The following is a 17499-nucleotide window of genomic DNA, read 5'->3' as shown; positions in this document are numbered from 1 at the left end:
ACGGAGTCGTGAAGCGCCAGGGGAATGTGCCCGTCAATTTCAAAGAACCATTTTGGCTGCCCATTGTCCTCTATGTTGCTTATGTCTGTAACTTCACAAGGATTCTCGAGCCATTGATAGTTCCCACACTGCAAAGAGTATTGTGACATTGCCAAGGGCTACGATAAGTTCATGTCCAAGAACACTGCATTTGACTTTACCCCGCTGCTGTTTTGTCCACTCGGATTGGTTGACAAGACACGATCCCCATGAAAAATATACCCACCCCTCCTTGAACGCTCTAACAAAAGGTGCTGATCTACGTCGGTGATTAGGACTATTTCCTCCCTACTAATTTTTAAAATCAAATCCATCACCAAATGGGGTGTGGAAAAATAATAACCTATATCTAACTCCAACTCTGAATAGATTTGGTCTGTATTCCTACAGACTATATCCAACAGAGTTAAAACGTCATTGGCCAAGTACAGTCTACAATAATCCCTCCCATTTTCATAATCCCCCTTAGACCGCACCTTCCTGGCAAACTCATACTCCTCGGTTGTGCATTCACTGCTGGTCAGTGAATTATAAAAAGCTTCAATTGCAGGTAGTTTCACCTCGCTTAAGCGAGCGCCAGAACAGTAATAGTCGTATGCATATATACCTTTGCAGGTCAACAGATCATACATTTCACTGTCTGAAAAGTGCTGTTTCAGCAAGGGAAAGCTATCAAAATTGTCTCTTTTCTGCACTTGAATCAATTGACTCAAAGCCTTGAGGAAGAAACTAAAGGAATCAAAAAACCTGATTTTATTCCAGCACATATGCCCATTATCCACTACCTGCCATTTCAGCTCTAGAAGCAGCAACTTTTTGGCTGATTTGGGAATAATGTTATAGGTAAATGAACTCTTTACCCATGGACTCTCTACTCCCCCTCCTTTCCTGTGCATACGTTCCTGTGCCGGTAAAATAAATTTTAAGTCGTAATTTAATTTGTGGATAAAAACTGGAATAAAAAACTGTTGGCTAACCTTTAAATTACACGATTGATGCGCTACCCCTCTAAAATAACTCCACCCCGAGGATATTTCCTGTCACAAGTGATTATGATCTCTGACTTTCCCCCTACCCCCTCTTTTCCCTTTAGTCCCCTTATCCTCCTCCTCTACAAACTCCCCCTTACAAACCCAACATATTTTTGATCTTTAATAGCGAGACGATCCTCTGCAGACAAAACCATTGGGTAATGGGTATTTCTCAAACGAGAAATAGCACCATTAGCCGTGCCAATTAGTTTAGTCAGTGCCTTGACCATGCAATCGTTCTCATCTAATGTTTCTACTATTTCTAACAACCGCGTGGTGTTAAAACTGTCTCTTTGCGCGTGAGCATAGGACACTGCAATAGCCTGATGTTCTTTGACTCGGTTTGGAAATTGGGGATCATTCACCTCCACCAGCTTAGCTTCCCAGTCCAAAGATATTTTGTTGCACTGGAGGATGGTGTTTTGGAATTTTTTAAAACGTAAAATGGCCCAATTCTCAGACACTGTTTCCACTGTCAGGTAGCCATGTCGGCTACAATGCCTCACATGATTTTGCAGCTTTAAATCAGTCCAAAATCGAGAGAGGCATGTTGGACAGTAGAAACATACCCCCTCATGCTTACCACCCCCCAGAACTCTACTAATGTCTGTGATGGGATTAAAATTGCCTAGTGCATTCGGTTCACCAGGTGGTGTATGTAACAACCAAATCAAGTATCTGATCAAATAAATTGATCAGGCCCTTACTGGTAAGACCATTACTTTTGTTCTAGAACAAATACCATATTCACCTTCACTTTTGGTCTATACCACAGTAACGCCGATATTCAAGTGGGTAATGTTCCTTTCAAAAAAATCAATGGATCGTAGCGTTACTGGGTATTTTCCTTCTAAACAAGATAAATCTACAATGGGGAAATTGGACCCTTCCTTCCCATGTACAGCCCAATCTTCTAAATTCGTCTTGGTAGCGTCACGTGCTAGAGGCTCGAATGCTGATATGAGGAAAGCATATCTGAAACATTTTTTACCTGCTTCAAAACAAATCTTCTGGACACCTTTACATCCTACTAAATCTCGATTATAATTTAAAACAATTGACCTTTCCCCACCCCCTCTTAAAATAAAATCTTTCTTAAATTTACAAATCTTAACGCTTAAATTTTCAATAAATAAAACTACAGACCCGCTACCTTTTTCATTAAAGTTCTCGAGATGCGCAATAACTTGATCTACCCAATCCATGAAAACAACCTCAAAATTTTCTAAATTCGAATAAATCACACGTAACTCGGAATATATATAATGATGATAAACTTCACTATTCCCTCATTTAAATAGAATACCTTTAAAACAGTAGAAACATTAATTGAATCCCTACCCCCCCACAACTAAATTTGGTTCTCCAGTAGTGCACGAATTTTATCTACATACTCATGCACAATTTCTACGGGGTCAAAAACAAATTTTCCCCCCATAAGTGAATTAAATGGGTCCCCAAAAGTCGCAGTATAAACAACTATCGCATTTAAAATTGTCTTGGACAATTGAAAATCGGGGAAAGTTGTACCCCCCTCCCCCTCTTGTATATCATCCCCTCCCCCTCCCCCAAGTTGTTCAACAATATTTGGGGTATGCGAATGTTCCACTTCAGTTGTTTGAAGTGGATTCGTTAGGGTATCGGAGGCTGGAGGAGGAGGAGGGTTCCCCGTTAATTCGTTTGGGAAATCATTTAAAAGCTGTAGTGTATTTGGGCTCAAGTCCCCCTGCCCAACTGCACTATAATCTACATTTAAAAATTTTTCTATAAACACATCAACATTATCTGGAATTTTCACTACAGAGTCACTCCATGGGGAATTTCTCAGTAAGTCCATCAATGCGTCCTGTCCATAACCAGCAGATGAGGACGATGGTGAATAAGGGACCAATGGTCGTTCAACCAATAAATGAAAAAAATAGCTTATTTTCAAAATGTTCAAATCATCCCAACTGATTATAAAATTTGGATTATTATTTAAAGTCGGTGCTTAGTAGTAGTAGTAGCAGTATGTGCATAGTAGCATTTGGTTAATTCAACTTAAAGTTTCAAAATATCAAACTTAATATAAGATATTTACAATCTAAAACACCGCTTTACATAAAATTGACAATTTGATTTTGTTCAAACAACCCCCTTTCCCATCAATTTCCACTATTTAATGCTCCCCCCCTCCGAGCCGGCCATCGCGGCACTTCCCGCGGCGCGCAGCGCTTCCCATGGCGCTTCCGGCAGCGCTTCCCGGGCCCACCAGCGCTTCCCGGGCTCCGCGGCTCCCGGCCGTTTACATAATGTCCTAAAAAACCGTATTGTTAGGCGGCATAAGTCGTTTAGCCTACTTCCCGTACAGGTTGTCTAGGACTTCAAATTAGCCTAAATTATTTGTAATCTCGTGTCTGTTCTGTTTCCAAGACTAAACTTCAACAGCTAGGAAAATACACAATTAAATGCTGTAAACCGTTAACTCAGACATTGTCAGAATGTTTCCCCTCGCTAAAATCTTGGGGACAAGTTGTAAGATTGAAAGCTATTTTAAAAAAATTCAGTGCAAATTAGAACGCCGATATGCGCAATAGATAAATGGGAATAATCTCTCAGTTCCTTCTTCTCTTAAAACTATGGAATATTCAATTGTGAACGGAATAGCATTCACAGAGTTTCAAATGGTGAGCATTAGCAGTAATTGACTGCACTTTTTAAGTGACCAAAAAGATTCGAGGGCAACTATGCCCCCCCACTTTTCAGCAATGTCATAAATCGCAATTATAATTTTTGGGGACAAAAATTGTTTTTCTCTTACATAGAATTACATTGTCATAAATATCTAACTCTAATTTTGCAACCAACTCAACTATATTCAGATATATACACAAAATTATGTAAAAGAATTGAAATCCTAGACTTGGCCTAACCACTAATGATAGAACAAGACAGGAAAAGGGTGATACAGATCTATTTATATGCTTGTGCGGAGCTTTAAGCCAAAGATTAAAACTAGACAATATTCAATTGTGAAAAATAGCATTTTGAGTTTCATAGCGGTGAGAAATAGCAGTAAAAACTAGAAAATTACCTAAAAATATTCGCTGATGAGATATCGAAGCGATAGCAAAAGAGAAAATAGCATATATTAGAAAAAAAGAGCGTTATCTTGGCAAAAAAATTACCGGCTCGTTCGATCTCTCCGCGGGAGGGGGAACCAGCGAAAACAAGAGTGATAGGCGTTGGGTTAATATTATAATATCCCGCTGACAGACATTTTTACACAGTGTTGAAAAATAGTGAAAAGGAAAAGACTAAAAAACATTGGAAGAAATAGATATATATATTTCTATAAGATAGGTAGGAAAAAATGCTCACATTTGCAAATCCTGGCTGCACTTGGGTGCCCGAAGGCCCAGGCGAAGCATGCTGTAGCATCGGTGGACCTTGTGTTGGTGGTGTAGCTCTTAAAGGCCCAGGCAACGCATGATGGAGAATGGACGGGCCGGCGATGTTACGGGCTTGCACCGATGAGGCAGCAGGGTTCTCCATCCTTATGCCCCATTCTCTTTTTGGCTTTTGCCCAGACTTCATAGGGGCTGCCACTGATGGGGCTGCCACATCCTCTCTTGCTCTCTTAAGTGGAGGGACCATACATTCTTCATAATTTGCCTTAAAAGAAGAGAAAAAATAAGTATTGAAATAATTTTCCCTTTTTCACAGAATAAAAATTAGTACCCCCCGCCCCTAGCCCTAATTTTGTCTAGAAAGCATTTATCACAAAGAAGTCCCCCTCCCCTAAGCCAAAAAAGCAAAGCAAAAGGTAAAAATTACGAGAATATGCTATGCATGGAAATCATATTGTGAGAAAACATGTGATAAAAATAAACCATGACAAACAGTAGTCTATAGCCTTAGGATAGAAATCAATGTTTCTATTTTTACCTTTCAGAAAATTTTTTTAAATGTTCCCGTCTGTAGACTTTAAAATAGATAAATGATTGTTAACCCAGCAGCAGCTTATAGGCCTAAATTACAACCTAGGATGTAAGTTTTGCAGACAAAATAAGGCTATCTTTTTTTCTTAGAAATCCCGGGACCCTTACTTTTCATGCGAAGTTTTCGCTTTACAATGATGGCGATAGAATAGAGGCATGGCCCCCTCCCCCTTTCGCCAATGTCCTAAATATATTGTTAGACCTTAATTTGAAAATAACGAGATTTCACTTCTCCGAATAGAGATTGTGTAGGCCTGCGCTAAATTATTGCAATTGTCTGAAAATGTTTTAATTGTGACGGAGAAACAGTTCCTTTGACTTGGCCGCCGCTATTGTAAACACACAGGAAAAGGGTGATAGCTAATTTTAACCTCGCGCAGAGCATTATGTCAAAACAGAACGGCATAATGTTTTCAGAATTGACGGAAGTCAGTGGTCGCTTTTAGCTAGGATATATAATGCTTAAAATTGTATAAATTTAACAAAAAAGAATTATCATTGTAAAACAATGGGGGGGGTTAGTTTTTGAGGGTAAAAAGAACATAATTTATGTTTTCTATCGAGTATAAAGATAGCATAGGGGGTGGGGGGGGGACTTAGATATACTGGAGGGTGATCAATGAAAATAATTTAATTTTGAAAATGTACTAAAACGGAACTTACATGGTAAATTGAGGTTGCCAATGCTTCAAGCTCATCAATTATGTCAGTTGTTATATCCATTGTGTCACAATAGTTTCTGATAATTTAATCACAATGCATGTCCGTTATATACGAAATCTCAAGGGAAAACCATATGTAACCAGCCCTCTGATTGGCTGAGAAGGGGGATGTAACCGACTCGCTGATTGGCTGAGAAGGAAAAACGTGATCCAACCGTTTTTTATTTCTGAAAAATTATAACAGTCACCTCGAGTATGCACTTGCCCAAAACAACAACAACAACAAATATTGTTTCCTATTTTCTGGACACCTTGACATTCGCTGAGAGCGTGCACAAAACAAGAACAACAACAAATACTGTTTCCTATATCTGGACACCTTGACATTCGCTGAGAGCGTGCACTTGCCCAAAACAACAAATAAATCGACCTTGACATTCGCTGAGAGCGTGCACTTACAACAACAACAACATCGACCTTGGAAATTTAGGTCATTGACCCCATTAACCACGTGTTCTCCCTAGGGAGGCTATGCCCATATTAGGACTCCCGTCAGCATTAAACTAAATTGTAGATGGCAGCAGGGGTGAGGGATAGGACTCGACCTTGGAAAAAGAGGTCATTGACCCCATTAACCACGTGTTCTCCCTAGGGACTCTATGCCCATATTTGGTGTTCTGATCGGAGTATAAGATACCTCTCTACTCACATAGTGCCTTTTTGTTTGTTCAGCATGGTCTAAAAGTGTCAACTTCATGCTCAAAGCCGTGTCTCACATGTTGCTGATACGCCCTTTTGCAAACCTGCATACAAATGGTGCTTTTCGGTTTAGTTCAACGTCCCTCAAAATTTCCTGAAAAATGATCTTCAATACCCTTAGCTTTAGCCAAAGCAGTAGCAGTACTAGCAATAGTAGTAGTTGTAGCAGTAATGGTAGTAGTAGCAGTAGTACTAGCAGTAGAAGAAGAAGCAGTAGAAGTGATAGTAATATCATGGACAAAGTGCCTTTTGGTTTGTTCAACATTCCCCTCAACGTGCCCGAAAGTAGTGGAAGTAGCAGTAGAATTTGTATTAATAGTACGGACATAGTGCCTTTTAGCTTGTTCAACATCCCCTCAACATGTTCGAAAGTTTCAACTTAATACTCTAAGTCGTTTCTGAGATATTGTTGGTACACATTTTTGACGGCCTGCTTGCACATAGTGTGTTTTGATTTTGTTCAACAGCCCCCTAGACATTTCCTGAAAGTTTCACCGTAACACCCTTAAACTCAGCTTAAACTCAGTAGTAGTAGTAGTTGTAGTAGTAGGCGTAGTGGTAGTAGTAGTAGTGCCCGCAATAATAATAGTATTAGAATGCACGCAGTGCCTTTTGGTTAGTTCAGCATCCTCTTTAACATTTCCCTAGAAGTTTCAACTTAATACCTGGAGCTTCCTGGGAAATTGATGATGGGTGCTTTTGACAATCTGCATGACCATAGTGAGTTTTGATTTACTTCAACACCCCCCTCAGCAACCTCTGAAAGCTTCATCTTCATACGCTTAACCTTTTCAATAGTAGTGGTATTCGCGGTAATAATAGTAGTAGTAGCAGCAGAAGTAGTAGTAGCAGTATGCAGGGAGTTCCTATTACCTAGCTCAACATCCACCTCGACGTTACCTGAAAGTTTCAACTTAATACTCTATGCAGTTCCTAAGACAGTGCTGATCCACCTATATATCCTTTGGGTAACTGCATTCACATAGTTTGTTTTGATTCGTTTTAAATTTTCTCAGTATTTTCTGAAAGTTTCACCTTAAAACCTTAGTAATAGTAGTATTAGTAGCGGTAGCAGTAGTTGTACTAATACCACTAGTTGTACTAGGATGCACATAGTGCTTTTTTTCAGTCCAACATCCCCCTCAAAATGCCCTGAAAGTGCAAACTTAATGCTCTATTCAACTCCTAAGCTATTGCTGAAACACCCTTTTGACAACCTGCACATACATATTGTGTTTTGATTTAGTTCAATATCCCTCTCAACATTTCCTTAGTATTTTACCTTAATACCCTTAGCCTTAGCATTAGTAATAGCAGAAACAGCAGTTGAAGTAGTGGTAGCCGTAGTAGTAGCAGCAATATAAGTATTAGTAGTAGCAGTGTCCACATATTACCTTTTGGTTAATTTAACATACCCGGAAATTTAAACTTAATAGTCTATATATACCATTCCTGAAATAGTGCTGATACTTCTTTTGCACAGTCTGCATGTACATAGTGTTTTGATTTAGTTGAATATTCCCTGAAAATTTCACCTTAATACCCTTAGCCTCAGTACCAGTAGTAGAAGTAGTAGTAGTAGTTGTTGTAGAAGTTATAGTATTAGCAACTGCAGCAGAAGTATGCACATAGTGTCTTCAACATCCCTCTGAACATGCCCTGAAAGTTTCAACTTACTACCCTAAGCTGTTCCTGACATATTGCTTTTAGGCCCTTTTAATAGCCTGCATGCACATGGCGCGTATTGATTTAGTTCAATATCCCCTCAACATTCCATAAGATTTTTACCTTAACACCCTTAGCCTCAGCAGTAGTAGAACAAGTAATTTTAGTAGTAGTAGTAGGAGCAGTATCATTTGTAGTAATAGTAGTAGCAGTAGTACTAGTAAAAGTACAATTAGTAGTGCTAGGAAAAACATAGTACCTTTTGGTTAGTTCAAGATCCCCCTCAACATGCCCTGTAAGTTTCAATTGAATACCCTAAGACATTCCTAAAATATTGCTGCCTAAAATATTGCCCTTTTGACAACTTGCAAGCACATAGAGTGTTCAGATTTGGTTCAACTTCTCCCTCGACATTCCTTGAAATTTTCACCTTAATATTCTTAGCCCTAGCAACAGTAGTAGTAGTAGTAGTATTAGCAGGAATAGTAGTATTAGTAGCAGTAGTAGGAATAGTAGTAACACTAGTAATAACGGTTTGCACTTATTGCCTTTTGGTCAGTTGACCATCCCCTTATAGGCTTAGCCTTTTAGATAACCAGGATCAAACCTCCCCCGCCTTCGTTCCTAATAAAACCCTTCTATGTAAACAACGAGTGAATTGCGTAAAATACAGCACTTTCCCTAAGGGCTGTGAGGGGTCATGACATCCAAAAAGCCATAACTGCTGGACCTTTAAACTATGGTGAACAAAATGACTTCTCAAAAATTTTGATTAGATGTATTTTGGGGGAGGGCAGAAAAAAGGGCATGGGAGGGGGGGGGGCAAATTACCTTTTTGTCACTTTAGACTCTTAGAAAGGGCGCTAGAACTTTCAATTTCCAATCGAATAACCCCTCCAAAGTTTCTACGACCATTCCCATAAGAAGTGGCTTGTTAAAAAAGAAAATAAATAAACAGAAAAATATTATGGTGAGCCCACTTTGCTCTTTACTTATGTAGCGCTCTTGTGCTGCCTATGATACTAGATCGGCATAAATTAAAGCAAGTAAACCTAAATGATACACTGTTTCTGGAAACATGTTAAAACAGAAGAAACTTAACGTAAGCAACGGTGGGGGGAGGAAAGTTAGCCCCCCCAATATTAGATTAACTTATGTCCATTTTAAGCTTTACCCTCACACTTTATTTTTATGTGAAACACTTAAATTTTCATATATTATACCCGGCTCGACACTACAAAAGCTAAGCTGGCAATAACTTTTTTTTTTTTTTTAACCGTAGTTAGTAGGTACAAAATCAAACCAAAAAGTGAAGCTTATGCAGAGTGAAAAACTATAGTATTAGTAGTGATGTCAATTAAGGGGTGGGGTCAACTCCCCCATGGATTTTGAACAGCGCTTTTTTGGTATTTTCGTTAAAAAAATTGAAAAAAGACAGACGGAATCCCTAGATTTTGAAATATATTTTGCCCCCGTCTCTACATTCTCATGGATTGACGCCCATGACTACCACATGTAGAAGAAAAGAACAAAAGTGAAATTAGATCTAACACGGACAAAGACATGGATTAAGACACGAACAAAGAAAGAAAAGTGAATTTTAGATAGAAGTCATAACAAAAAGTCTGAGAAAAATGCATAAGACTCATGGCTGTCACTTGTCATGGGTTTTTTGCTCATCAAAACTAATTTGGACGATTGTCTTCAAATAAAAGTTGTTTTAAAAACTATCATCAAATAATAATTATTACTACTAATAAAGAAAAAATTATTCATATCCGAAAAAATAACGACTTTGTCTAGTAAATATCTATCTCCCTTATGCTCCGAGGCTCAGGAATTGACAATTAATATTAACAAGATATTCGTAACTTCTTCACTTTCCTTCTAGACAACTTTTCATATTATTTATGTATTCAAAAAAGAAAATATCATACCTTTTTCATGAGAATGTCAGTTAAGTATCCTGCCAGGATTCCTCCAAAGAATCCTCCTGTCTCTAGAGAGCTGACAAAGCCACTTGCTAGAAAGAAATAATTTTTTTGTCTCCTACAAAATTTAAACCTAAATGAAATATAACATTCATTTGATAGGGTCAGAAGATGACTTTGATGGGACACAATTCTCAGGAGTCGGTACCTAACTACGCAGTAAAAATTGCACTATTTGTGGTATCTGTTTTACCCATAAATGACTAGTTCCTCAATAATGTGAAACAGGACGTTTTCGCATGTTTCTTCCATCATTATTAGTTATTCAGTCAACATTTTTTCTCTCTTTTTTTCTAGCGTTTCTTTTCCTCTAAAACTGAACATGACATGACAAAAAAAAGCTTGGGAAGTAAAGTCGACAGAAAAATTTATATGACGGGTTCCTTCGCCGGGGTTATGACCTTTGTGTTCTCAGAGCAATAAAAAAAATCAGCACAAATGAAAAAAATTCAAAAATAAGTGAAGAACTTAAAGTGGTTTTAAAATAAAAGTAGATACAAAGTAAAGAAAAATAATTAAAATGCACAATTAAGATCCTCCCGTCACATAAAGGAATGTACCTAAAAGCAAAGATGGTTTTCAATGAAGAAATAAATAATATTTTAGTTCTGTTTGAAAATAGCCTCTCTGAATAGTATTTATAGAAGCTTTACATTTACTTTAAATAGTTAATCGATTCATTTCGGATTTTACTATGGCCAAGACAACTGCCTTGATAATAGATTCCTATTTCGAAATGTTATCATAAATTTAATTAATAGGAAATGTCTACTAAACTCAACTTATTGCCAAATCTAAAAAAAACTGGATTCCCATAAGATTGCAATTTATCTGAAATTGTGCTTGGAGCAATCTCATAAAGATGTATATCCTGTGTGAGTACTGTACTATACAATACTTTTGTTAAAACATCATTAGAATAACCGGCTACTATCTCTGTAAGAGGGCCGAGGGCTACACAATTTGGGTCATTGAGCTACTTACATGACTATGCAACAAGAGATAATTCATTAACATAATCCAGCCGGCATCTCATTTTATATATTCGTCTGGGAATGATAAACAAGATAAAGTAAACCGTTTCATTTGATTTCAAATTGGACTAATAAAATTTATTATATAGTATTGAACTTTAATTGATAGCATCTATAATATAGGCATAGTGTAACCACTTGTATCATCGTATTCATGGGAATGCGAGTGCTTATATAAACACTTGTTTTAGAGAGAACTTATGGTCATCCATGTCCGACCTCCAAGGGGGCCCAATGCCCCTCCTCGCAACTTTTTGACCCACTTTTTTGGACCTAGAATTTTTCGGAGTTAGAATTTGCTGGACTCAGAATTTTTGGACTGGTGAAGATGGGTTTTGGGATTTTTTTTATGCAGCTGCCCCGTGGTACTCTATGGCTGTTCATCGACACTACCTAGTTTATTCTCTTTTTCAATCAGCATTTTATGTACACCGGAGTGACAAACACTTGCATTATATTAAAAAAAATTGAAGATGAAATCTTCCAAGAAAGTATGTGCACATGATAAAGCTATCGTTGCGTTGAATACTGACAATGGCAAATACTTGAACTATGAAACAAGCAATAATGAAGATCTTATTGGAAATGTATGCGTGCGTTCTCATGATAGTGAGAGATTAAATTCCTTTGGAGCATCGAAAACACCGAACTCTTATGATGGTGGATATGCAAGAGTAGCATTTCCAGAGAAAAAAGTACTCAAAGATAATGCAAGCCTGAAAATAACAGTTGACAATTTGGTCAACTTCTCGCTAATGGTTCTGGTAACACATTACCCGTTGTCAAACCCTATCGCAATCTTTCTGGTGTTAGCATTCAAATGAAATCAAAGAGAAAAAGAAATGCCTACTGCTGCCACTAATGTTATAATGCATATCTTGTCTATGTGCCAAATCTGCAAACTATGTAAACATAATGTGGTAACAGACAGTAAAATCGAAATCAAAATAAAAATGGAATTGGTAGACAATATAACAACGGGGTGTAAAGATGAATTGATGAAAAACAAAGCGCACGTGAACATCATTACTACCATTGATTGTATACCAACAGATATAGTTAATGAGCCCAATAATACCAATGATGAAATGTGTGATGCGATTGTAGCTGAAACTATGTTAGAACTCGTGTATGACCCCAAAATGGAATAACTGTTATGTAAAGAGAAAACAGAATGAAGTATTTTATGGAATAGATTCAAAGTGTTCATTTTTATTTTTATCATAATATTCTACGTGTCGATATTTCAATAAAAAGATTTTATGCATTACTTTGTTATGTTTCCATTATTTTTCAGGGCTTACACTAACAACTCGAATGTTTAGAATGTTTATTAAAAGTTGGAGATGTAAAAAAAGAAGGTTCATAGACATAGATACTACTACTGGGATCAAAGGGAGTATATTAGAATCTGAGACAGGTTAACACGGCTTTTACCAAATCCTGAGAGAGATGAGCTGGATTTTTTTCCAAAATCCACACACACAAGCAAAGGCACAGAGAGGTTCAGAAACACAGGCACAGAGAGAGAAAGAGACAAAAACACATACAAATACACAAAGTCAGACATACAAACACACAAAGACAAGCACACACCCGATCAGACGCACAAAGGCAGAGAAAGAGATTTTTTCCCAAAATCCACACAGACACGCAAAAACCTACTCAGACACACAGGCACAGAGAGAGAGAGAGAGAGAGAGGAAAAAATATGGAAACAAACAGAGTCAGACACACAAACACACAAAGACAGACACATAGACAAGCAAACACCCGCTCAGACACTCAGGCTGAAATAGAGAGAAAGAGAGAGAAAGATAGAGAGAGAGAGAAAGAGAGAGAGAGAGAGAGAGAGAGAGAGAGATCGAGAGAGAGAGAGAGAGAGAGAGAGAGAGACAAGCAAACAGCCACTCAGACACACAGGCACAGAGAATGAGAGAGCCAAAAACAGATACAAACTAACAGATTCAGACATAAAAACAGACAAAGAAGGAGACTAGCAAACACCTGCTCGGACACACAGACATAGAGAGAGAGAGAGAGAGAGAGAGAGAGAGAGAGAGAGAGAGAGAGAGAGAGAGAGAGAGAGAGAGAGAGAGAGAGAGAGAGAGAGAGAGAGAGAGAGAGAGAGAGAGAGAGAGAGAGAGAGAGAGAGAGAGAGAGAGAGAGAATTCAAGGTCTAAAAAATTCTAAGTCCAAAAAAATCTAAGTACAAAAAGTAAAAAAACAGGGGGGGGGGGAGTCAAAAAGTTGAGAAAACCACATCAGGGATGGCGCGAGGGTGCCCATATTGATTAGAAAAAGGTTTATCATCTCTATTTCGAGTAAAAGTTATGTATGTAGACTCCATCAGGTGCCATTCCTTAAAACGCGGAAAATCAAAGTCCATTATAATTTCAAAATAAACATACAAAAAAAGACACAAATGAAAGTACGGAGCAACACAGTGCGACAGGGACTACCCCTATCATTGCGGTTCATTTTAAGTTTTAGTGTTGTTTTTAATTTTATTTGAAAAACTTTTCTTTATTTCGTTTTAATAGCACACACATAGTCACTCTAAATGCGAGGAAGGCAATTGCCTCCTCAAACTCGACTCTTTATATCAACCTGTATTTTTTTGTATAGTAATACTTTTAGAAAAAACTTCATTTAATGTATTTGCTTTTCGAAATAAATAGTAATTATCTTAAATAAAATATCATCTCTAGAATAGGAAAGGGGCTTACAACTTTTAACCCCTCATGCCGCACGGTTCATCCAATATTCTTATAAACATAATATTTATATATAAACATTTTTAAAGTACCGAGAGCAGAGGCTTTGCTGGGGCCCCGACACTCGGCAGGCTTAAATATATGTGATTCTCTGATTAAGCAAAAGCATAATCATCGCGTTTTTTTTAGTTTTAAGTTACCGTATGAGGTGTAAAATCAGCGATTTCAATTGAATTAAGAAATTCTGGCGTGAATTTAATTCCTCCTTCCATTTATGTAGGGGCGTAATTTTCTATTGGGCAGGGAGGGCAACTGCACCTCCCAGACCTCAATTTTCCCCCAACCTCCTCGCCCGTCCTGATTTTGCCCCCCAGCTAAAATTTAATTTCTTCAAAATCTTGTCAAAACCAACATAAGCCTGCATAATTCAAGCATCAACGGAAACGGATCAGTTTTCTTTAGTATATATTTACTTTTATAGTTCTATAAAGTATCTTTGTAGTGCTTTTATAGCACCCTGTAGTACTTTCATGGTAACAAATGGCTCAAGTTTAAGCTTTTGCCGTCATTTTCACTCGATTTGGGAAAATTGGCTCCAACTTTGCCACCCAATGATTTTGACGAAATTAAGCCACTGCAGTTATGGCATCAAATAATCATCCATTTTATAGGATTTATATTCTCTAGTGATTCCTTGTGATTCTCACAGCTGATTCTCTTCTAGCCGCAGATTTCGTTTACGATTCAATCTGATCATCCATGTCGATTGTCTTCTAAACACAGATTTCTTTGTCCATTATTTTCACCTCGGATTCGTTACGATACTTTTTGTCACATTTTTTCTAGCCGTAGATCTTGTTGCGCTTCATTTTCGTATATTACCTTAGACATTGTCCATGGCTTTTGCTTTGGCTGTTCGAATTCATCTAAAGTCATGTCTAGTTTCGAATGACGTGATAGATGTCAAAACATTTATTTCCCAGCCTTTCCCCGGTTGTTATATTTTTTCTTCAATTACGTTGTTCTGTAATTCAGTGACAACCAGGAATATCCCAATAACTGTGCCCTCTGAAATAGTTAAGTTACGCATTGGAAATTCTGATATGAATTCAATTCCTCCTTCTTTTTTATCCTTTACAGACGCTAAAATAACACGCTCCTTATTCCATTGTAATTTCTGAAATATTTAAATTATGAATTAGCATAACTTTCGTGCTATTCTTCAGTTTTACGTTAAATTACCGTTTGCAGTTCAATTTGATTTTAGTTGTTTCTTGTGCCATGCCTTTTTCTTTAGCTTTACAGTGTCATTTGTTATCTTGTGTAATTTTACACGTGTAATAGAAACTAAAAATTAATTCCACGTTCCTGTTTAAACTTCACATAGTCACACACGCTAAAATAACACGTTCCTTCATTCCATGTAATTTTACTTTGTCTTCTAACCACAGGTTTTGCGGTACTACATTTTCCTTTTCAATTCAAAGCAATTTTTATCGTGTCTTATCCCAGGCCTTTTTTCTTTAGCTATTCGGAGTCACTTGTCACTTTTTGTAATTTTGCATGCGTCATAGACACAGAAAGGACTCGACCATGGGCGCCTATATGGGGGGGGGCGGGGGGGGGGGGCTCCCACCCCCCCCCCTGGCTGAATGATTTTGCCCTATTTTTATATTTTGTTCTGAGATTTCTATTATATAGCATTAAAAGTGCCAATTAGACGAGGTTTGCCCCTCCTGGAATTCAGCTTATGGGCGCCCATGGACTCGACGACCCCTGTGGGAAAAAAGGATATAATTTTTGCTCTTTAAATGTAGGTCCTATACGAATATGACGTCACTCACATCAATTTTTTTCGGCATGAATTGAATTCCTTTTTCCTGTTTACCCTTCACTGGCACCAAATTAACTTCATTTCGTTCCAGGGTGGTTAAGAAATTCAGGCATGAATTCATTTTCTCCTTCCCGTGTATCTTTGCAGACGCAAAAATAACACTTCTTCATTTTAGGGTGAAAAATCTTTCTCAGACTCACTCATACACGCTAAACCAACACATTACTTGATTCCATTGTAATTTTACTTTTGTCTTCTAAAAGCAGATTTCGTTATGCAACGTTTTCCTTTGCAATCCAGTGTTTTTTTGTTTTTCTTATTCCATGCCTTTTTCTTTATCTGTTCAGAGTCGTTTTTGATACCTTGTAATTTTGCATGTATCATAGATAATACATACGATACAATAACTCTTGGGGATAATTCCCTTTAAAAGAATTCCCTCGGCATTTTCCGGAAACTTTCGACTTTCGGTCACTTTCGACTTAGTAAAAAAGACTAGAACTCTGAATTTCCGATCGAATGGCCATCTTCTAAACTTTCTACGACCACGAGGAGAGGCTGTGGATGAGGAAGGGGAAGTCCCTATTCTATACGGAATAGATTCTGGTCATTTTGGGAAAAATTTTACTCTTCGGGGGATCAATGCTACTCTTTAATTCTATAATTATTCATTCAGCTCTCAAGCAGTGAGCATTGATAGAGGATTACATGTTGGATTACTTCAAGACTGCATTGCGTGGACTTGGCATGAAATTATGACTTCCGATCAATTTCTGTACTGTCCTATAATGAACTTTATTAGCCTATGCATGCTGGCGTAAAAACTGATAAATTTGTCAAGAGTAGTGTGGAGTTTCTTCCTAAAGAATCGATTTTTGAGGGGAAAAAGATATGATATGAAGTAAGTGGCTGTAATGATAGATATGTAAAGTACTTTAATGATGACTATAACATCAGTAGTGTCTTATATAAAGGTTTCAAAAATACATGAAAAAATACATTGAATTTCACAAAAATGTGGTTTAGCCTGTGCATTGACTTACCAAGGACAGTGATATATTGGTTTCACCACTGATTGCATAATATGCGATGAGGGACAGGTTTCTGAGTCCTCATTCATGTAAGCCAGATTTCTACTTCATAATATATATATGGCCTACATGCCTTTTAGGGTAAGTTTATTATCCGTGTCAAAAAACCGGTGCGTCTTGGGTATGTGTTAATATATTAAGTTTTTTTTACTATAAAATCGAGTTTCAAATTGGAATTTTGTACAGTTTGAATACTTCATTCATTATATCGATATAACTTCAAGGATGTATGGTGTTTTCAATTGTGAATTCATTGGCTTGAAGATGTCATCATGTGGGGTGATTTTTTGAATGTGTGTTTCAAGTACTGACTACAGATCGTCGAGAGGTCAATGGTTACCACTGGCATATTAAGTAAAATATGTATGAATATAATGAAGACAGGTAACGCAATATATTATACCTCATAGGCAAAATAGGTTTATATGATAGAATGATACCTCCATCCTATAACAAAGGGAAGGATCGATCCTTTGTACAAGAGGAAGTTAGAGAGATATGCTGTTTTTTGATGTAACAGCACTGTACGCAAAAGGGAATGTACCCACTAATAAACTTTTAATCGACAAATACAAATCTGATATACCAATATTCAACTTGGAAGATTTTAATTGTGAGGTATTTCCGAGTAGAATACACAACCCAGAGGACGAGGTTCGATTTTTTAGCAGATGGGTGCCGATAAATATTCCTTCT

General features: G+C 37.5%; 1 protein-coding gene across 2 annotated transcripts in view; it reads right to left on the bottom strand.

Annotated features, from left to right (window-relative positions):
* The window catches only part of LOC148946795 (glucose-6-phosphate exchanger SLC37A4-like), a 237746-nt gene that overhangs the window by 75528 nt on the left and 144719 nt on the right, over nt 1–17499 (bottom strand). For both annotated transcript variants that reach the window (XM_089096608.1, XM_089096609.1), the window contains exon 7: nt 10074–10159. In XM_089096608.1, coding sequence (XP_088952734.1) covers nt 10074–10159 — 86 coding nt within the window. The remainder of the gene's footprint in view (nt 1–10073; nt 10160–17499) is intronic.

Source organism: Artemia sp. Qi Xiang Cuo, chromosome 11, assembly GCF_049724085.1.
Source record: "Artemia sp. Qi Xiang Cuo chromosome 11, ASM4972408v1, whole genome shotgun sequence".
NCBI lineage: Eukaryota > Metazoa > Arthropoda > Branchiopoda > Anostraca > Artemiidae > Artemia > Artemia sp. Qi Xiang Cuo.
The sequence above is the reverse complement of the archived record's forward strand: the minus strand, read 5'-3'. Positions and strand labels throughout refer to the sequence as shown.